Source organism: Gobio gobio, assembly GCF_949357685.1.
Source record: "Gobio gobio genome assembly, chromosome: 4".
NCBI lineage: Eukaryota > Metazoa > Chordata > Actinopteri > Cypriniformes > Gobionidae > Gobio > Gobio gobio.
The window spans coordinates 56,968,894-56,992,128 of NC_137100.1; the positions used below are offsets into that span (position 1 = coordinate 56,968,894).

At 37.1% G+C, this 23,235-nt stretch overlaps 1 protein-coding gene across 2 annotated transcripts in view; it reads right to left on the minus strand.

Annotated features, from left to right (window-relative positions):
- Positions 1-1,784: 1,784 nt before the first annotated feature.
- LOC307125341 (metal transporter CNNM4) overlaps positions 1,785-23,235 on the minus strand; it is a 48,692-nt gene continuing 27,241 nt past the window's right edge. Inside the window, exons 5-8 of one of the 2 annotated variants that reach the window (XM_079815157.1) lie at positions 14,257-14,353; positions 11,618-11,680; positions 6,064-6,239; positions 1,785-3,720 (exon numbers count right to left, since the gene is read on the minus strand). In XM_079815157.1, coding sequence (XP_079671283.1) covers positions 3,481-3,720; positions 6,064-6,239; positions 11,618-11,680; positions 14,257-14,353 — 576 coding nt within the window. In that variant the 3' untranslated portion in view covers positions 1,785-3,480. The remainder of the gene's footprint in view (positions 3,721-6,063; positions 6,240-11,617; positions 11,681-14,256; positions 14,354-23,235) is intronic. The other variant, XM_079815158.1, reaches the window with a different exon arrangement.

Genomic DNA, 23,235 nt, shown 5'->3' on the forward strand with positions numbered 1-23,235 from the left:
GGTCAGATTTTCACACAAGATGCTTTATGGAGTTTGGAACAGTTTCAAATCAAGACTGCAAAACACAATTCATCGGGTTTTGCCAGAGGTGGACAAAGTACACAACTCCATTACTCGAGTGAAAGTAAAAGTACTACTAGTCAAATATTACTCTGTTACAAGTGAAAGTTGTTAAAAACTATTTTTACTTAAGTAAAAGTACAGAAGTACTTGCTTTTAAAAGTACTTAAGTATCAAAAGTAAATTTCCTTTTTTATGTCAATGCATTATTTTATTATTGTTGTATAAATGCACGGTGGTTTAAGCCAGTCAGTGATGCTCCATCCGACATGCTAGCATACGACCACCTTGAACTAATTTAAATACTTAAAAGTTACAAAGCTTTTTACAAAGCTGCTGTCACTTTAAGGCAGAATGCACAAATCCTACACACTGATACACATCCGATATTCCCCAACTGTTTACGTTCACTTAAGACATAATCACCTTTGTTCACGTGAATACTTTCCAAAATGAAAATTGACATTTTGTGTGTATTGGTCTGTTTAATTGCGAAAAAAACACATAAGAAAGCTCTATTCAGTACTCGTGCTCTGGCATCTGAGAGGCACAAAAAACCAGACTGAACTGAGCTCTTTCATCAGGCTTTTTCAGATTCATCCTTAAGTCTATGCTTCTCTTTCTCCCAGACATTTACATTTTGCAAAAAAAAAAAAAAAAACACTTTTAAAGAAGAAAAAAAATCATCCACTGACTTGCAAAGCTGCTACAGAAACGACTTTTGACTTCGAGGACCTTGATAGAAATGTAGTGGAGTAAAAAGTACGATATTTGTCTTTGAAATGTAGTGAAGTTAAAGTAAAAGTATCCCTAAAAAATAATACTTCAGTAAAGTACAGATACTCAAAAAGTGTACTTAAGTACAGTACTCAAGTAAATGTACTTTGTTACTGTCCACCTCTGGGTTTTGCACATGCATGTCAATGTGTTATGTGCTATGCTAATAGTACAACAGAATGAAATGAAACTGGATGTAATTCAACTGAATTGTAATGTGCTGATCTAACCGCGGGAAAATGCGGCGCTGTTGCGCATTCTACAGGCTCACGCAACAGCGCTTCACAATCAATGATTAGAGCACAGTTATTATGCCAGCCAGGTAATTATTTACGAACTAACGCTGATGAACAATGACAATGTTTCCTTTAATATGTTTTAGACGGTTGTAACAATGCGTATTTTATCTCCCTCATCTGAACTTGAAAGAGCAGCTGCACCTGTACTGTAAGGCGCAGACATTCAAAATATGAGCTTGTTTGTAATTAAAAGTCACGCATTATATATACGTTTTTGGTTAAACAAACTGTATTTCATTCCCATTTAATTCATAGTCAGAAGGACAGACTAAGAACAGTATTCGACACACATTATTCAATAAAGTATCAGGGTCACAACTAAAACCATTAAAAAAATATTCATTATTTGAAATTAAATAAATGTTTACTGAAATAAAAAAAAACTTATTTGAAGCTAACCTGATTTACTAACTAACACAGAAATACAACATTATAAAAGCTTATCTTATGATATTTAGTTGACTAAAACTAAAAACAATTCAGGTGACTACAATATGACTAAAACTAAATGGCATTTTAATCAAAAGATTATGACTCACACTAAATCTGCTGTCAAAACCCTACTTCCCTTAACTACTTTTACACATTCACTCGATTTGAGGTTTACGAAATACCACTGATTAAGAATACAAGATTATGAAACATATTACACTGATTAAATAAATAATTTAATAGCCAAACTCAGAAAGACCTTTCCCAAACCACAAAATAACTTGGAAAAATACAGTATAAAAAGAATCAAGAAGTTGTTACACCTAAAAATTGCTTGAGTTTCCATTGAAGAAACAAAAAGAATCTGTGTAAATGCGCAATGTATTTCATGACATAATTTGTGAAGAACAGGAAATGGTTTGATTAACAGTTTCAATGAACAGGGAGTGTTTTCTTTAAAGAAACATAACCAAAAAAACAACAACAACTGAGCAGCTGTAAAAATAGAAATACTCCGTGCAGTTCTTGCACTCCTTTTTTGTCATAATTTGATAAATGCTACAGAACTGAAGAGGCTTTTGTGTCCATTTGACTAGGCATGATCCAAGCAACACATCTGAGACACTTTTCACTTTGATTGTTCTTATCAGACATAATTTCAAACATATTTGGTATGAAAGCAAAAGATTTGCACAGTGGCAAAAAGGCAAAGAAACAGTACATTTTATGAAGTCACTTCCTGAACCTGCCATCTCCTAGTTTTAGGCATCTACAATTTGTAGTCTGTACCATGTCAACCTGCATATAAAAGCACACAGCAATTTTAAGAACTCACAAAAATAATAATAATAATAATAAAAAAGAAAATCATTAAAAAAAAATATACAACCTCAAATGAATGCTAAATAAATAAAGCAAAGAGTTCAATTCTTTTGGTTAGATTACCTCTGGTCCAATGGGAGCGACAGATACAGTTCGAGAGGTCTAATCACACACAAACGTCTTGTGCAGAAAAGTGACTCCATTTACAGTTGTACTACAACGACAAATGCTTGTTCTCTTTGGAATTAAAAAAAAAATTATCAATGCATTATTTTTAAAAGGACAATTTTACACATACACAAACACTGAATCACATCAACAAACCTCCACGGACAACCAGCAGAAATATCGGACATAAAAATGACACGTGGATGCCATGTGTATGAGATGCAGTGCATCTTAGTATTTCACTGTTTGGTGCATTTGACGACAGCATGCTTCACGTTTTTTGATCATTTGTCGCGTGGGTTCACGTAAATCAATAGGGAATTATCGAACATGCAATTAGTATGTGAAGCTCAGCGTCTCCCTGAGTTGTTGCTTGCTTGGGCTGCAACGGCCAAATCGGACTCATGCGTTGTCGTATATACAAACTTACACTGGCACGTATATATATATCTCTCTATCACAAACTCGCTTTCATTTTCACTCACACACACGCACATATAGAATTTGGTATAAATATGACCGAGCCTATGGACTAACACCTAATAAAAAGGCATCCACTGTTTCCATCATTCGCGTTCCGCAAGTTTCTGTGACCAACCTCAATAGAAAAATGACAAAATAAACATCTTCATGTATATTAGAAACGTCTCTATTCACGCATTCTATAAAACGCCCCAGAGAGTCTGTCTGAAACAGGAGCCTTTCTCAGTCCAGATACACTTTGGCTTCTCTGTGCCTTCGTCTTGCACAATGTGTTACACAACGTCTTCTTTAGATGTCTCAGCAAACTATTGCTCTTCATAGACCCACACTGATATACTGTAATGGCTAGCGCAAAAAAGGGGTCTGACAGGAAGGTCTGGGAAAAAGTGCTTAATGTCCAATGGGTGTGTGGGATATCGGTGAATTGAGCGTGAGTGTATCAAATGGCACTCTCGTTATGTGTGCTGTGGTTGGCCTGGCACGCAGGTTGGCTGTTCTGTTCGATGAGCAGTGAGGTTGTCTCATCAGAGGCATCCGTAAGTGTGAGCATGTTTTCCAACGAAGGATGAGGAATGGATGAATTGCTGTTATTCACACGGCCGTGTCCGCTGTCTGGAGACTGGGGTGAGCTGTCCAGACGAGACGCCATCAGACCGTTTTGATACTGAGAGCGTGTGATCTGGAAAACAGGGAGAGACAGAAACATTGGTCATGACTCATGAGAGTGATTTGGAATTTCTTGCAGAATTTCTGGATGGATGAAAAAATAAACAATAATAATAATACATTTTAATACGCACTTTACATTAAACAAAATCTCAAAAGTGCTACAGATTTAAAACAATAAATAAATAAAATAATAAATAAAACTGAAAAATTAAAGTAACAAATTAATCAAAAGCTGCTAAAAAGGTGGGTTTTAAGACCACATTTAAAAGCATTAACAGTCTGTGGGATCTGCAAGTGGTCAGGGAGAGCATTCCACAGACGAGGGGCTGCTGAGCAGAAGGCCCGATCTCCCATAGTACGGAATTTGGTCGTGGGAGTTTTGAGAAGATATGTTGAAACAGACCGGAGGTTACACGTGTGGATGTTTGTGTGGTGAGGAGTTCCTTGAGATAGGTGGGTGCGTCACCGTGGATGCACTGATGAGTGAGAAGGGAGATCTTATACTCAATCCTGAACGAGACAGGAAGCCAGTGGAGTGATTTGAGAATGGGGGGTGATATGGTCGTATTTGCGCACCCTCATCAGGATCCTAGCAGCGCTGTTCTGAATATACTGCAGTTTCTGGAGATTTTTCCAGATTTTTTTCTGGAGCCTGGAGGAGACAAAGGCGTGGACAAGCTTCTCTGCATCTGCCAGTGTTAGTAAGGGACGAAATTTGGCAATGTTTCTGAGGTGGAAGAAGGAGGTCTTACACAGATGCTTGATGTGGGCTTCAAAAGTAAGTTGGGATTCCATTCTGACCCCCAGGTTGGTGACTGATGTGGAAAGTGGAATGTCCTGATCAGAGAAAGCAATGCTGGTGATAACGGATTTCCGGACCTGAAGTGGAGTGCCAACTAGGATTGCTTCAGTCTTGGAGCTGTTTAGCTGCAGAAAGTTTTGCTTCATCCACGCCTTTATCTCATCCAGGCAAGTGATCAAAGTGGATGGAGTGAGGTCAGCAGAGGGGGAATAATTTGTCCTTAGGTAAAGTTGAGTGTCAAACACGGCCAAGGGGGAGCATGTAGAGGATGAACAGGATGGGGCCAAGCACTGAGCCTTGAGGGACACCGCAGGTGACGTTGTGTGACAGGGATGTAGCTTCTCCCAACGCAACATATTCAGTTCTCCCAGTGAGATACGATGAGAACCAGTTGTGGACAGAGTCAGAGAGCCCGATGGTGGAATGTAAGCGGTGAAGGAGGATGTTATGATCAACCGTATCGAAAGCTGCAGATACTTACCAGGAGGATGAGAAGGGATGGGGAACCAGCATCTGCCGCCATCAATAGGTCGTTTGTGACCCTGAGCAAAGCTGTTTCTGTGCTGTGTCCAGTGCGGAAACCAGACTGAAATTTCTCATAAAGATTGTTTTGTTTTAAATGGACCTGAAGCTCTGCAGCAACAACTTTTTCCAGCACCTTAGAGAGGAATGGAAGGTTGGAGATGGGTCTGTAGTTGTCAGTAATATCTGGGTCTAAAGGTTTTTTTTTAAGTGGTCGTCTGATGATAGCAGTTTTGAGTGATGAAGGAACATGGCCAGCCTGGAGGGAATGATTAATGATCTTGGTTATAAGGGGACTTAAGACACAGAGGTTAGATTTTACCAAGGCTGTGGGAAAAGGATCCAGTGCACAGGTGGATGGTTTCAATATATTCAATATGGTGAAACAATATGAAGGGTATGCAATGACATCACTTTCCTGCTGAAACAGGCCCCTTCAACCTGACTGAGTGGCAGAAGAGCTGCTGCATGACTGATATTAATAGAGGAAAACTCATAGACTGTAAAAAAAAATCTGTGACGTCACCCATAGGATTCTGATGAGCAGTTTTGAAGCGTAAAGTAGGGTTGAGCTGGCCATTGCCATCTTGGCAGCGCGTCACTCCCGGATAACAGAAAATGGGCAAAAAGGCGGGACGTGGGCGGAGCTGAAGTGACGCGATGACTAACAGACAGCAGATAAATGGCTATCCACCTGTCACTCGAAGTGGCCACGCCCTTAATTATGCAGAACTTTAATGCTTTACACAATGTAAACAAATGAGTTATAAAAAAAAAAATTCACCCCCCTCAATGTTGTCATGAAGGGCAAAATTAGCCGTACAGACCAAAACCACAATTTGTAACAGGCTGTAAACATGTTTTTTTCTGCTGTAAAGTTGGGCATTTTATTATGGGGCTCAATGAGATTCTGCTCCCTTCTGGAGCCTGTCCCCAGCGGCCAGTCGATGAACTGCAGTTTATGTCACTTCAGTATTGGCTTCAAGAGAAACTGTGGGAGGTTTCCGCTTGGGAAAACCACATCTTTACCTTCACAAACTGTAGGTCTGCCAGAGCTCGGACATTGAAGTCTGGTGTGTACTGCGGCAATGGAGCGCTGCTGAGCTGTGTGTTGCTGCCGCCGACGGACTGAGGCTCAGGGTGATCCGTGTAGTTTAGAGACGCGGATCGGTTGAGTCCGCTGATGTGAGAGGGCGAGCGGAATTCTGAAACACACGTACAGAAAGTTGAAAAGGTGTGAGAGACGAGTAAATGATGACACACTTATCTACACGATTATGCTATACTTTTATGCTATATGTAGTCTTCAGGAACTACAGTGCAAAAAAGACAGCAAGGGCGCATTAATTGATCAAAAGTGACAGATTTTAAATGTTAGAAAAGACTTCTATTTCAAATAAAAAAAGAAGTTTTCACAAAAATGTTAAAGGGTAAGCTCACCCAAAAATGAAAATTGTCATTAATTACTTACCCTCATGTCGTTCGACACCCGCAAGACCTCTGTTCATCTTTGGAACACAAATTAAGATATTTTTGTTGAAATCCGATGGCTCAGATAGGCCTCCATTGGCAGCAACGAAATTTACACTCACAAGACCCATAAAAGGTACTAAAGATGTCGTTAAAAAGTCCATCTCACTACAGTGGTTCTACAATCATTTTATGATTTTTTTTAACACTTTATTCAACTAATTCTTGTCTTCCACCTGGGCCTTTGACGTAAACTCATGAAGCACCATGACGCATGCGCAAGAATATGAATTTAATTTTGCGGTTTTGATAAGGCACTTTTACGCGCACTTGTTGACCAAGATTTAAAGCACGATCAATGTAGAATTCAACAGCTTAGATACAGCTTAGATCATATTCTCGCGCATGCGTCGTGGTGCTTCGGGAGTTCATGTCAAAGGCCCAGGTGGAAGACAAGAACTTGTTGAATAAAGTCGTTAAAAAACTATTCTCGTCGCTTCATAAATTATTGTAGAACCACTGTAGTGAGATGGACTTTTTAACGACATCTTTAGTACCTTTTATGGGTCTTGTGAGTGTATAAGTGTGCCCAATGAAGGCCTTTCTGAGCCATCGGATTTCAACAAAAATATCTTAATTTGTGTTCCGAAGATGAACAAAGGTCTTACAGGTGTTGAACGACATGAGGGTAAGTAATTAATGACAGAATTTTCATTTTTGGGTGAACTAACCCTTTAAGTAGCACAACTGTTTTCAACATTGATAATTATAAATGTTTCTTGAGCAGCAAATCAGCATATTAGAATGATTTTTGGTGGGTCATGTGACACTGAAGACTGGTATTAAAATATATTCGAACAGAAAAGGGTTTCACAATATTACTGTTTTACTGTATTTTTGATCAAATAAAAGCAGCCTTGGTGAGCATAAGAGACTTCTTTCAAAAACGTTTAAAAAATCTTACCACCCCCAAACTTTTAAACGGTAATGTAGAAATAAATAAAAAGCACTTCGCATGATGACAGATGTGTAAAGTTGTCTTGAAAATAAATATAGTGCAGCAAACATATAGCATGGTAGACAGATGAGACGACTTTTAACCCGAAAATAAACAATTCTGTCCTGAAAGGTTCATAAGGAATCATTTTTTTCCCAGGATAGAAGATAATGAGTATCTTGCACAATAACACAGATTGTTCTCATCTGCTGACAGTTTTGCACTTGGAAAAATCTGTATGCACTTATGTTTTGATACAGCTAAATATCAGGGGGGAAAAACAAGTGCATCAGTGTGAGTGAGAGAGAGAGAGAGAGAGAGAGAGAGAGAGAGAGAGAGAGAGAGAGAGAGAGAGAGAGAGAGAGAGAGAGAGAGAGAGAGAGAGAGAGAGAGAGAGAGAGAGAGAGAGAGAGAGAGAGAGAGATAACATGCAAACACATTCATTATCACCACACGTTTCATATGGTTGTAGATAGGGGTGTAACAATACACTCGTGTCACGATTCGATATGAATCGCGATACTGAACTCACGATACAATATTTTAAGCCAAAATACAGGAGACCCACAAATATTCCCCCATTGCATTTATTATACATTATATATAGTCGTTTAATGTAATAATGTCACTGAAACTTAATTTTTTTCCCTCACGCATTACTCGCACTTTCAATGCAGATATGATTCTCTCCCAGTGCTCGCTATCCCACCTCTCCCGCTATTAATGCACTATACATATAAGAATGAACCATCTAAAATGCTTTGAATAATCATACTACTAAAACTAAATGTGATCTGACGATTTAAATGATGTCTGCGCTGCGCTCTCACTTTGAAGAGTGCCGTTCTGGCAGCGCGTGCACTTCAGATGATCAATGCCATCAATCACAGTTCTTCTAATCGCAAGAAAACGTGTCAAAATGACCACTCAAACTGTAAATGTTTAGCTCATCCAAGAATTTTAATTCTGCATTTACTCACTCTCGTGTTGTTTTCGCGCGTCACGCCATCATTTGAACTTCTGTGTTTATGCACGTCGGGTTAAATATATTCTTCAGAAGACTTGGATTTTGATTAGACCACTCGATTAGTTCTTTTACAATGCCTTTATGAAATTTTTTGGTTCTTTTAAGTTTGAGAGGAATGACTTTAAATGGAGGGACAGAAATCGAAAAACGACATGATGGTGAGTACATAATGACAGTATACATTTGTGGTAGCCTACATTTGTAAATTTGTGTTTGGGTGAATTATACCTTATAAATAGGCCTACTACAGCACGCTGAGCCTTGGATAAAACAACTCTATATCGCGAATCATATCGTTTCCATCAACGATACATATCATCACATTTTTATATACGATATATCGTTACACCCCTAGTTGTAGCAGAGAGGTTCAGATAAGAGAGTTAAAGGGGTAGTTCATCCAAAAAAGAATATAGGGCCCCAGTTATCATTCAGTCTAAATATATCATAAGAAGCTGCCAGTATATTGTTGAGAAAAAGAAATTCACCTTTTGTGTTTCATAGAAGAGATATGTGGAATGACATGGGTAAATTATGTTCATTTTAGGTGGACAAATTCTTTAAAAGCCATTACTAAACACACTGGCAAACACAAATGCTCTGTCTGTGACTGATTTTATAAAACAATGCAGGAACACTAGAACATTATCATTAGCAGCAAAGTTTGGGGGTGTTGTTTTTTTAAATAAATCAATTCAGCAAGGATGCATTTAATAGATCAAAAGTCTATTAGCATTTATAATGTTACAAATTATTTTTATATCAAATAAATGCTGTTCTTTTAAACTTTCTGCTCCTCAAAGAATCCTGAAAATGTATTATCGTTTCCACACAAATATTAAGCAGCACAGCTGTCCTGAGCAGCAAATCATCATATTAGAATGATTTCTGAAGGATCATGTGACACTGAAGACTGGAGGAATGATGCTGAAAAGTCAGCTTTGACATTGCAGTTATAAATTACATTGTAAAATATATTAAAACATAACTTTTAAATTGTAATCATATTTTATAATATTACTGTTTATACAGTATTTTTACTGATCAAATAAATGCAGCCTGTATGAGAATGAGAGACTTTAAAAACAAAACAAATCCTACCAATCCCAAACGGTAGAGTACATACAGTACCAGTCAAACATTTGGAAATATTACATTTTTTTATGTTTTTGAAAGAAGTCTCTTATGTTAATCAAAAATACATAAAAAAACAGTAATATTGTGAAATATCACAATTTAAAATAATGGTCTTCTATTTGAATATACTTTAAAATAGAATTTATTTCTGTGATCATTACAGCATCATTATTCCAGTCTTCAGTGTCACAAGATCCTTTAAAAATCATTCTAATATGCTGATTTATCATCAATGTTGGAAACAGTTGTGCTGCTTAATATTGATTTATATGTGTGATACCTTTTTCAGGATTCTTTGAGGAATAAAAAGTTTTTAAAAAAAGAACAGCATTTATTTAAAATAGAAATTCTGTAACTTTACTTTTGTAACAATATACACTACCATTCATAAGTTTGGGGTCAGTATTTTTTTCTTTCTTTTTTTCTTTTTCTTTTTTATTCAAAATAAATCTTTTTAACTTTTTATTCATCAGTGAATCCTGAAAAAGTATCACAGATTCCAAAAAAATATTAAGCAGTACTGTTTTCAAACAATGATAATAACCAAGTATCAAATCAGCATATTATGATTTCTGAAGGATCATGTGACACTGAAGACTGGAGTAATGATGCTGAAAAATTCAGCTTTGCATCACAGAAGTAAATGATCATTTAAAGTATATTAAAATAATAAACCATTATTTTTATTTGTAAAAAAATTTCGCAATATTTCTGTTTTTTTTCCCCCTGTATTTTTGATCAAATAAATGCAGGATTGATGAGCATAAGGGACTTCTTTTAAAAAGTTCAAAAAGAGTAATGATTCCAAACTTTTGACCAGTATGTATTAGGGATAGTTGTTGTAATATGTAAGAAAGAATGCATTCCGATGTGAAGCAACACCAGACAGAAAGATAAGGTGGGAGGTAAGCAGAATTGCTGGACATCATCACTCAGATATCACCATCTACTGGCAAATTCTCAGTACAGCAGCCCATAGTTGGATAGTTCCTCCAAAATTAAAAATTCTGTCATAGTAATTCACTCTTATTGTCCCGTGTGAAATTATTTCTTCTATTGAACACAAAAGACGACATCTTGAAGAATGCCAAACCCCAAAATGACAAATTAAAGCACCATTATAGCAGTCCACATTTTGAGCCTTACATTATGTCTTCTGACGTCATACAAACTTTGTGAGAGAGAAAAAAAGACCATGCAACATAGCTTCTACATATAATTTGTGCTAGCACATATTCACCATGACTGTTTTTATGGTGCTTTTTGTGGCTTGACAGAGCCTACTTTTACATTTATAGTTTTCTGCAAAGAATCTTTGCATCCCATAAAAGAAATAAACATGCTGGATGAACTATCCCTTTAAATGAGTTCAATTGTTAAGGCTCTGGAGGATTTGAGTATGAGAGGAATTATTCAACTCCAAGTCTGTTTGAATGATCAAATCTACGATAAATCTAAGTGTTCACGTCTGTGAACAAAACCCTAACTACTTTACAATTCTTAAAGGGATAGTTCACCCACAAATGAAAATCCTGTCTTCATTTACTCACCCTCATGTTGTTCCAAACCTGTATGAATTTCTTTCTTCTGTTGAACACAAAGGAAGATATTTTAAACAATGTTGGTAACCAGACAGTTGATGGCACCCGTTGACTTCTATATAGGAAAAAAAATACGATGGAAGTAAATGGGTGCTGTAAACTGTCTGGTTACCAACATTCTTCAAAATATCTTCGCAGTTTTCGCACAAAGGTTTGAAACAACATGAGGGTGAGTAAATGAAGACAGGATTTTCATTTGTGGGTGAACTATCCTTTTAAGTGATAGGAGAAGGCGCAAAAGGCTGCCCCTTAAATAGCATGTGTAGGTTATTTCTGCAAAAAACAGTCACTGTTAATCAGTCTGACCCTTCCCAGTCAGTGGTTAGAGAGCCCCGACATGCCGGCAGTTACCTGGGAAACGAGAGAAGAGAGAGCATCTCTTAAGAGACAGGTGACGAGGACGAGACACACTCACTGGGAGCGAGAGAGAAACACAGAGATAGATGGGAAGTGTAAGACAGGGTTGAGGGAAGAGGGAAGTACAGGTAGAGGGAAAACAAGTTGGAAGACACACACTACCGTTCAAAAGATTGGGGTCAGTAAGATGTTTTTTTTTTTTTTTTAAAGAAATTAATACTATTATTATAGCAAGGCTGCATTAAATAGATCTAAAAATTATAGTAAAGACATGGTACAAAAGATTTCTATTCAAATAAATGCTGTTCAACTTTTTATCAATCAAAGAATCCTGAAAAAGATTTCTGAGATTTCACTGTTAGAAAAAAAAGTTTCAATGGGGTTCTAAACAGAACTCCAGGGTTCTTGACTTAATCTTCAGAACACTTTGTGCCACAAAGGTTCTATATATGGGGAAATGTCTGTTTAACTGTATAATTCATACCATTTAAACCAAGTAAAACTAAATTTATAAAATGATCCCCTTATGGGAAAAAGGTTCTAAATCTATATTTATTTATTTATATATATTTATATTTATATGTATGTATATGTATGAAGACCTGACTAACCACATATATAACCGTTTCTTCTTAGAATGCATTGTCATAATATTTATCTATTTATTTAATTTTTAATCCAAAAGTTTATTTCCAGTTTTAAATTGAATTCTAAATCCTATATTTTGAATTTTATATTCTCTATGTAATATATGTTTTTACCATTTTACTGTATTTTTGATTAAATAAAAGCAACCTTGGTGCTTTTATTTGATCACAATAAAAAATGGTATGAATCCCAAACCTTTGAACGATAGTGTACATTCATGAGCACAGATAGACAAACACCAGCATGAACTCTTTTATAAATAAAGGGTTAATTGACCCAAAAATGGATATTTATTTACTCACCCTGATGACAATCCAAAATGTACTTTCTTTTGTGGAACGCATAAGGAGACGTTAGGCAGAACATTCACACTGCTCTTTGTGTGAGGAAAAGACTGAGATTTAAGTCAATAAAAAAATCCTCCTCTCCATCACAGCTCTCAAATCTCATTCGCATATATTTAATTACGCACATGAAGATGCATTACATCAGGTTTAACATTGTGGGATTAAAATGTAAGAATCTGTTTAAAACTAAGGGAAGTACATTGTATTTAGCATTCAAGGTAAAGATGATGATATCAGATGAATGGTTCTGTTAAGCAAAGTTTCCAGAAAGAGTTTTCTGACAGTTCCTGTTCTCTTTATTATAAGTCAAATGAGCCAGATTACAGAGACTCTCACCTTTTGTCTTTAATGGCTCTTGGAGCCCCTATCCCATTTTTGAATAGGTATGCTGATTGGATTAGGAATGGGGATATTCTAATCTAGAGTCTGGAGCGAGTCCCTATACCTGGACACTTCATTTGCATGCTTTGTTTAAGGTCGTCCCCTACAAACTACAAATGTACACAGCATGTGTCCTCAATAAAGAATCCTGCTGAAGATACAGCCAATTCTCATGGGCTGATATACCCTATGCCCCCTATACCCTTAAATACGGCACTATTTGAGGGGACAGCCATTTGTAGTGGTGTCCGAAACCATAGTGGACGTTATTGAGTGCACTCATTCTATCCCACATTGCACCGCAATAACGAGTGTACAGCCGATGTATGCACAACGGCTGTCTGAATTCGCTCACTTGGTTTTCATTCACTCCTTCGAGTGAACTGTATTAGTGGACTAAAGTAGGGAATAGTGATTGAGGGTTTAGGCGGCGATTCAGCCCTGGTCTTGAATATAGTGTAGAAAACTCAAATATATGAACGCTACAGCAGAGCAGATTTCCAGTGAATATTGGTCTGCTCCTTGCACATCTATCATAGGGCTACAAAACGCTTCTATTATGAAAGTTGTATAAAATACTTTTACTATGTTTTTCGTTTTTCTTTTTGGAGGTTCACATTTACCTATATTAATGACGACAGAGCAGCATCCACATTCTACCTACAATCTCCTTTTGTTCACCACTGAAAAATTCATACAGGTTCATACACAAGGGTGAGTAAATTATGAAAATTCTCATTTATGGTTGAACCATCCCTTTAAATGAACTAAGAGGAAGCAGATGGCCACTAGAGGGCGTTGGTGTACAACTTTTTCAGAGCCCAACATGTATAGATGGGTGGCCTGGAAAAGTCCCAGTATCCAACCTGAGATAATTATAATTATGAGTGATTAGTGGCAAAGCTGACTGTTGCTTTAAAGAATTTTCCCATCTGTCGTTGAACCCTCTAATAGTGTGCCATTTATCATAATGCACACACAGACTCACAAACAAGACCACCTACTGTTCATCCACACACAAATCCGAAAGGATAGTATGTAGGATATGGACTATCCTGACATCAAGTCACTTAATATATGAACCCACAGATTTGAAGAGGCTCAGCAACACAATATGAAGTGGCATATATGTTTGTGCATGTTGGTAAATCACATATAGGTTCCTAATTTGAAGTTTTTGCTGAAAAGAAGGATGAAAAGAGTCTTGGTTTGCATACATTTCTGATGCATGTTTTACTTTGTGTGTGTTTGTCTCACCTAATGTTGGAGCGCTGAGAGCCATGACTCCATAGAAAGAGAAAGGCCCGGTCTCGAACTTCATGTTCTCATTCCCAGCCTCCACCTCCACACGGCCCTGTGCACAAAGGAGGAAGATGATTCTGAGTGGTTTTAAAAAAAACAACAAACAAAAAATTTATTATATGAAAAGTTCATGAATTGTATGTTTCAAATTTTAAAAGGTGTCTTACGCTCACCAAGGTTGCGGTTATTTGATCAAAAACACAATAAAAACAGCAATATTTTAAAATATATGAAAAAGAAAAAAAACGGGTTTAGAGTTGTCAAAAGTACAGACTTCAGTATCAAATGGGTACTGAAATTTAAAAAATGTGATGATGCATAAATGAGGCATTTCCCCATTTCATTTTGTCACTTTCCCGCTGGAATACGCCCCCTCAGTCGGACTGAGTGGCAGAAGAGCTGCTGCATGACTGGATTTAATAGGGGAAACTGCAAAAACGCGAGTAAAAGAAACGATTATCAGTTTAAACTAAAGTTTGTACTCCATATAGTGTTCCTTACAACTTACCAAAGATCCATTTTGTCCAGCCCTTTATATAGTTTTTGTCAGTTTGTCAGTTTTTGTTTAAAAACATCCAATTGTGCAGAATATAGTAGATTTTGAATTGATGAATTGTCAATACAATATATAAAAACACAACATATTGACACAAAATAACAGCAAATCCACGTTTGGCTGCCTGGAGTTCAGTTGTTTCTGTGAACTGCAGTGATCCATTTGCTTCTCTTTTCTGTAGCTTTTGGCAGTCTGCAAAAATATACCTCAGATTTCTTGTCAAATCTATTTGTAGAGTTTAAAAAGCATTTAAAGCTGTATTTTGTGTTTTTTGTGTTCGCGGCATACACACTGAAAACCAATGCTGGCTCTCAGTCTTTTTGCCACTCAGTGGGCGTAACCGCAGTCCCTCCGGACGACAGTGACATCACGTACATACCCTCTTATAGCTGTGTAACCTCTCGGCGAAGATTGAGCGTCATTGAAGCACTCGGTGAAGAACATGGATCATTGTAGCCAATAAAAGACATATATGTTGAGCGCGTGAATACAATGGCCAATCAGGGGTGTTTAAAGGGTTAGTTCACCCAAAAATGAAAATTCTGTCATTAATTACTCACCCTCATGTCGTTCGACACCCGTAAGACCTCCGTTCATCTTCGGAACACAAATGAAGACATTTTTGTTGAAAGGCTTTAGATAGGCCTCCATTGGCATTCAGTACATTTACACTCACAAGACCCATAAAAGGCACTAAAAAAGTTGTTACAAAGTCCATTTCACCACAGTGACTCTACAATAATTTTACGAAACGACGACAATAGTTTTTGTGCGAAAAAAAAAAAAATCTAAATAACGCCTTTATCCAACTTGTTCTTGTCTTCCGTGTGTGCCTCCACGACGCATGCGCGAGAATATGACGCAGATCCGGCGTTCGGACACATGACCCAGAAGCGATTTGTTTACAAGCAGAGGAAGACGCGCGTGTCTAAGCTATTGAATTCTACATTGATCGTGCTTTAGGTCTCGGCGTAGTGCTCAAGATCGGGCTAAAGTGTGCATTTCATGGATTCCCGAACGCCGGCTCTACGTCATATTCTCGCGCATGCGTCGTGGAGGCACACACGAAAGACAAGACGAGGTTGAATAAAGTCGTTATTTAGATTTTTTTTGCGCACAAAAACTATTGTCGTCGCTTGGTAAAATTATTGTAGAGCCACTGTGGTGAGATGGACTTTGTAACGACGTTTTAAGTGCCTTTTATGGGTCTTGGGAGTGTAAATGTACTGAATGCCAATGGAGGCCTATCTAAAGCCTTTCTCAGCCATCAGCTTTCAACTAAAATATCTTCATTTGTGTTCCGAAGATGAACGGAGGTCTTACGGGTGTCGAACGACATGAGGGTGAGTAATTAATGACAGAATTTTCATTTTTGGGTGAACTAACCCTTTAAGAATCCGTTCCACATGGCTCAAAATGCTAAAGGGAAATGCTGGTATCGGCATATTTTCTAAATTTCAGTCGGTACATTTGACAACTCTTGCAAAGCTGAATTTTCAGCATCATTACTCCAGTCTTCAGTGTCACATGATCCTTCAGAAATCATTCTAATATGCTGATTTGCTGCTCAAGAAACATTTCTTATTATTATCACTGTTGAAAACTGCTGTGCTGCTAAATTATTTGTGGAAACCATGCATTTTATCAGGACTCTTTGATGAATAGACCGTTTAAAAGAGCAGGATTTATTTAAAATAGAATGTATTAAATATCTTTACTGTCACTTTTGATTAAATGAATGCGTCTGCTGAATAAAAGCAATTTCTTTCAAAACTAAATTTACTGACCCCGAACTTTTGAATAATAGTGTTCATTGATGAAAATCTTGCTGAAAGTACAGAGTGCTCTTTTCAATGAGGACTGGTCCTGACCAGCTCAAAAAGGCACTCTAAAAAAAGTAGTACAAATGACTTCCAAAAGTCTTCAAGCCACATGATAGCTTAATGCGAAAAAGTCAAATCAAGGTCACTATACACTGAAAATAATGCCATCGATTGAAACCTCTTGGTCACAGTATGCTTTCATTGCACTGAAAAGGCGTGAACATTTTTCAAAACATCTCTCTTTTGTGTTGCATAGAAAAGGGGTTTCAGTGTGAATAAATGATAGATTTTTTTCATTTTCGGGTGAACTAATCCTTTCAATGAATCGGAGACATGGCCACAAGCTTTTGTCCTTCTGACCGGAGAACATACCACAAGACTAGTTTCCCAGAAGTATCACCACCTAGGTGGACAGACACATAAATGAACAACTAGCTTTGGAATGAGAAGGCCCTGAGTGAATTAAAACGATAGGAGTGAATGTGAGCTCTGGTCAAGAGGAATGTGAGAACTGTAGCACAGTAAATCCACTGAGACAACAATAACGCTCACACACACACACACACACACACAAGCTCTAAAAGAGGGGGCCGAATACCACGAGTGACTGATGTCCACATAATGAGGTGCACAATGCAGCATGACACACACACAGTTCCCTTTGCGAACATCAAGGGAGTGAGATTGTTTGCAGGGAGGGGCTGCAGTGGCTGCATGAATCCTGTTTTTCTGGAAAGATCAGATCAATCACGTTTTTACAAATATGCAAACTGACCTTACAGAGAAAGACCTCCAGTGCAAAAAGTACACACACACACACACACACACACACACACACACACAAACATCAGAAATGGAGAGAAGAGATCTTTAAATAGACCGTCCTGACTGTCATTGTGCCACTTAATATCCAAATCCACGACTGCGAGGAGGTCAGCAAAAACCTGCAGAGTGTAAATGTGTGTTCATGTGTGCTGGCAAAGGGAAATGTGAACATTTGTCCATTATAAACACACTTATCAAGCGTATCGCACCTTAGGATGTCAACAACAAACAATCTTGCATATCCAGTTCTTACAAATAGCCTTAAAGGGATAGTTTACCCAAAAATTTTAATTTGATGTTTATCTGCTTACCCCCAGGGCCTCCAAGATATAGGTGACTTTGTTTCTTCAGCAGAACACATTTTCATTTTTGGGTGAACTAACCCTTTAAACAGTAAACACACACTTGGCTTAATGAGGAACACCAAAGACTTCCATTGTTTTTACAAAAGCCAATATTCGCTTTAATAAATAATAACAATAAAACATAACATTTCTTTGTTTTTAAATATAAACAATATTTGAGTTAATTAAAAAAATAAAATTTTCTATATTTTTTTTAATCAGCCAAATTTTGCATTTTAATAAAGGATAATAATAATAGTAATAATAATAATAATAATAATAATAATAATAATAATAATAATAATAATAATAATAATAAAACAGTGACTACGTTTACATGGACAGCAGTAATCTAATTATTGACCTTACTCTGAATAAGACAATAATCTGATTAAGGCGTTTACATGAGTTGCTTTTAGAATATTACGTTCATGTTCCCGTTTTACATGTTACAGAACATAGCTCGATTAATAGTACGTCATTACGTACCCATGCCACGCTACGCTGTCCGGCGTCCAATCATAGCGCGACTTTCGTAAGTCTGTTCAAATCAATGGGCTCAGGCAACCGGCTGTAACTTTACCTGCGGGTGTCGCTGTTGGACAGTGTGACTTTATAAAAACGAGTGACTTTTATACTTTTTAATGTAATTTTATATATATATATATATATATATAGTTTTATTTTTTGTAATATTATATATTGTGTCTTTCAGTTTTTTTTAAGAGACACTGCCCATCTTGCCTCCTTCTTGACAGCCAACATTTCGAATAATAGCTTTGATTAATGATGAAAATTAAGGTTTCAAAATCGTGATTGTTTGGATTGTTTTTTTCTGCCATCGAGCCACAAGCGCTCACTGAATGGCCATATGGCTCGCGAGCCTAGAGGTTCCCGACCGCTGTTGTAAGCAGACAATTATGAATCTGGGATTACAGATACAAACGTATTGTATTTTACTTTTACAATGAGCAGAATTATTACAACACAAAGAAAAAAAAATATAGAGGAGGCCGTGTCCGAGTGAGCAGTCAAGCAAGACACGCAGTCACGCACCATAGCAACACGTCATGGCAACGACATTTCAGACTGAAAGATACGTAAAAGATAAACGGGAATTTGAGCGCATTGTTACTGTTTTGTACGCGCGGTTATATTAATTATAATCCAAATTCTGTTTTATTTGTCACAATATTATTGATGATTGTTTAGAGGGGCACTTTATATAGCCTACTTTTGATACGAGCCCCCAAAGCCCTCCCCTCTGCACTTGCCTGGTGTGTGTGCCTAGTGTGTGTGTCCTGTCACAAAATGCGGCGAAAACTCATACACGACGTTAATAGTTAGATTAAGGTGTGTACATGTCTACAATGCACTTGGATAATGCGACTAAAATAGGCATACTCCACATGTCTTAATTCGATTTTTGTTTAATTCGAGTATGGCTTTAACCGGATTAAGGTAATTAGAAATCGCTGTTTACATGGTAGTTTCTTAATCAGAGTATGGTCTTAATCAGATTAATATCGGAGTATTGTTGTCCATGTAAACGTACTGACTGACTTCCATTGTTTTTAATCAAGCCAATTCTTGCATTTGAATCATCATCATTAATTTTTTTTAATATAAAGCCAATTTTTTTTTAAATAAATAGTAGCAGTAATCATAATTAATGAATATTGACTTCAATAATGTTTTTAGCATTTTAATTAATAATAATAATAATAATTTAAAAAATGCTTTTTTAATGAAGCCAATTCTTGAATTTGAAAAATAAATGGTTATTTTTACTACTACTACTACTACTACTACTACTACTACTACTACTACTATTATTATTAAAAATTATAATAACAATACAAAAACATTGATTTGTTTTTAAAGCTGCAGCCCGTAACTTTTTGCGCTCTAGCAGTTAATAAACAGAACTGCATACGTCTTGCGGAAGAACATTGCAGCCGGAGCTACTTCTCTCTGTTTATGTCTCTGGTGAGTCACGCAGGGACTGTGCTCCTCCGCAGCGGTTCCTACCAGACCGGTCTGAAATAGTCCCAATATAAACACTTATTATAAGTGTACCATAATGATTCAGGGTAAGACAAAGACACGGTTTGGACATTCTCATTATATAATTTTTGTAAATCTTAAACATAAAAAAAAGTTACGGACAGCAGCTTTAAATTATTATCAAGAAATAAAATGCAATATTTGGATTAATGACAACAACATTGACATTGTTTTTGAATAAAAAAAAATTGTAAATGCAAAAAACATTGCATTTTAAAAAAATTATGATAATACTGTAAAGAAAACAAAACAAAAAACATCCTGGACTTCCCCAAAAGGAAAGTTTGGGCCAGATTTAGCCAACCCATGTGGAAAACTTTGCCTCATGCACGCAGTGAGCCTGCAATGCCAGGCAGATGGGCTGTATGAATAATAGAGGTGTTGAGAAGAGATAATGTTTGTTTATATATACACGTGTGTGTGTGTACGTGCAGAAGGCCTCGTTCAGTTGCATCACTCAGTAACCTCTTCTCAGCATCAGTACTGTCAATCATTCACAAACATAACGTGGGTGGCCAAGCACATAGGGTAAAATTACTATGAGTATGTTTTAACAGCTCTTTGTTTGAGTAACTAACAACAGTGCTCGTGTGCAGTGAGGGCAAGCAAACATCTTCAAATGTTTGTGTACAGAAGAGACAATCACAGCCTCTCTTCCTGCACTGCCATAATTCTCTCCATCATGAAGCAGAGTTAAAAATAGGTATGTGCAAAAATATATATATCCAAAATCAATTAGGCAGTGGTTTGTTTGAACAATTAGCCACTCTTGAAGATGTCCTGTATAATTACGCTGGTTACTCTTTCAGACATATTTCTACTAAGCAAGCACAGCCCTTCAGTGCAGTGACCAACAGATTGCAAATAAACAGGCCAAATAACTAAGGTTGTTTCATAAAAATATCACAGTGCTCACAAAAATGAAGACCAACAAATTATAAATAATAATAAGAGCATTAAAATCACAGTGGATGATTCAAAGCATGACAGTAAATCATCTAAAACCCTCACTGAGAAGTTGCATCTCTAAATTCATCTTCAAATCATCTTCTGCCGTTAAAAATATTAAAGCTAAATCTCCAGTTGTGGACCTCACAAACGGACTAGTCCTGACCGCTCTCTAATTAAAAGATTCAGCTATTCCAAACCCAAAAAAAGGCATTTTGTTTTTTTAGATTTTGAGGATGGGAAAAAAAATCCAATCTTATGGTACGTTTACATGACAACAACGTAGCCTACTAAAAAAAAAAGAAAATCCCCATTTTCAGGCCCTCAAAACACTGTTGTCGTGAAAAATGAACTGCCAAAATAAAAAAAAAAGTTGTTTTCAGGTTTTGGTAGGACTGCCCCCTGACTAAAGATTTTTCTTGTTGACTACTAGCAATTGTTAATTTAAGCCATTAGTCAACTATGTTTATATTAATTAAATTACTTAAATATACAATATATTGCCAAAAGTTTTGGGACGCCTGCCTTTACATGCACATGAACTTTAAATTACATCCCATTCTTAATCTATAGGGTTTAATATGGAGTTGGCCCACCCTTTGAGGCTATAACAGCTTCAACTCTCCTGGGAAGGCGAGGAGTGTTTTTATTTATGGTTCGTTTTTGATCATTCTTCTAGAAGCGCATTTGTGAGGTCAGGCACTGATGTTGGACGAGAAGGCCTGGCTAGCAGTCTCCGCTGATTGAGGCCAGTCAAGTTCCTCCACCCCAAACTCGCACATCCATGTCTTTATGGACCTTGCTTTGTGCACTGGTGCGCAGTCATGTTGGAACAGGAAGAGGCCATCTCCCAACTGTTCCCACAAAGTTGGGAGCATGAAATTGTCCAAATTGTCTTGGTATGCTGAAGCATTAAGAGTTCCTTTCACTGAAACTATAAGCGACCAAGCCCAACCCCTGAAAAACAACCCCACACCATAATCCCCCCTCCACCAAACTTTACACTTGGCACAATGCAGTCAGGCAAGTACCGTTCTCCTGGCAACCGCCAAACCCAGACTCATCCATCGGATTGCCAGACAGAGAAGCGTGAATCGTTACTCCAGAGAACACGTCTCCACTGCTGTAGAGTCCAGTGGCGGCGTGCTTTACACCACTGCATCCGACGCTCGGCCATGGAAACCCATTCCATGAAGCTCTGTCTCGACGCACTGTTCTTGAGCTAATGTGAAAGCCACACGAAGTTCGAAGAAACGTTTAGTCGATTATTAGGGGACAGTGCTAGTTTTTAGTTGATAATGTCATGTAAACGACCCCTTAGCTAAATTTTAGATTCATCTTTAATTAAATTTTGTTTTTAGATTTTGAGAGAAACTACTTTTCTTTTTTTGAGCTAAACTCAAAATTTGTCTTGACTATCTAAACCTGAATTTTATACTATTAAACAATAAACATCAAAAAGTTAATCTTATCTTTACATTAGCAAACTAATATTAAAAGATAAACCTTTATTTTTTATTTTATTGTGGCTTATCTTGTCTTTAGTTGTCCAAAAAAAACTTTTTTTAACTTTAATTAGTGTGTAATGTTGCTGTTTGAAACAACATCTGCAAAGTTATGATGCTCAAAGTTCAAAGCAAAGTTGAAAGAAATTGCTTTTAAGGACTACAACAAACGGCTGGTAGGGGCTACAAGCAGCTTATTCACGGGTTAGTGACATTAATAACCCAAAAATGTACATAAACCCTGTCCCCAGGAACACACAACAAAGGTGGTGAGGCCATGTTGGGCTGCTTTAGAGAAGAGGAAGTGTTGTTGTAGTAGAGCACATTTGGGAGTCTGCTCAAGCTGTCACATCCGTCGTTTCACATTTATTGCAATACAGTAGGTAACACAAATGCAATAGCATTTTATTAAAGCAAGATGACAACATAAGTTATAACCGCAACTAACTATACCTGTTCCATCTCCATGCAGCATATATTCTCTGGCTTTGAAGGCATCTTACAACAGTTCCCACACGAGCGATTTATAGATTATCATGACAGAATATGCTAATCAATGACTTAAAAGATAGTTAACTCGACTTCAACTACATAAATTCATCAACTAACCATTTAGAAACGTCCTGTTGCATTCTACATGTTTACACTTCTTGAGCTCACCCTCAAAAAGTGACCATTTTAAAATGTTATAAAAATTATATGTGGGGTATTTTGAGCTAAAACTTCACATGCACACTCTGGGGACATCTTGTAAAAAGGGGCATTTAAATCAAAATTTAAAACTTCATGTCTTTATTTTCTTCATTTGTCGAGCAATTTGTGTTTTACTAGTTGTTATGTCTATATATTTTTCTTGATGTCAGGTT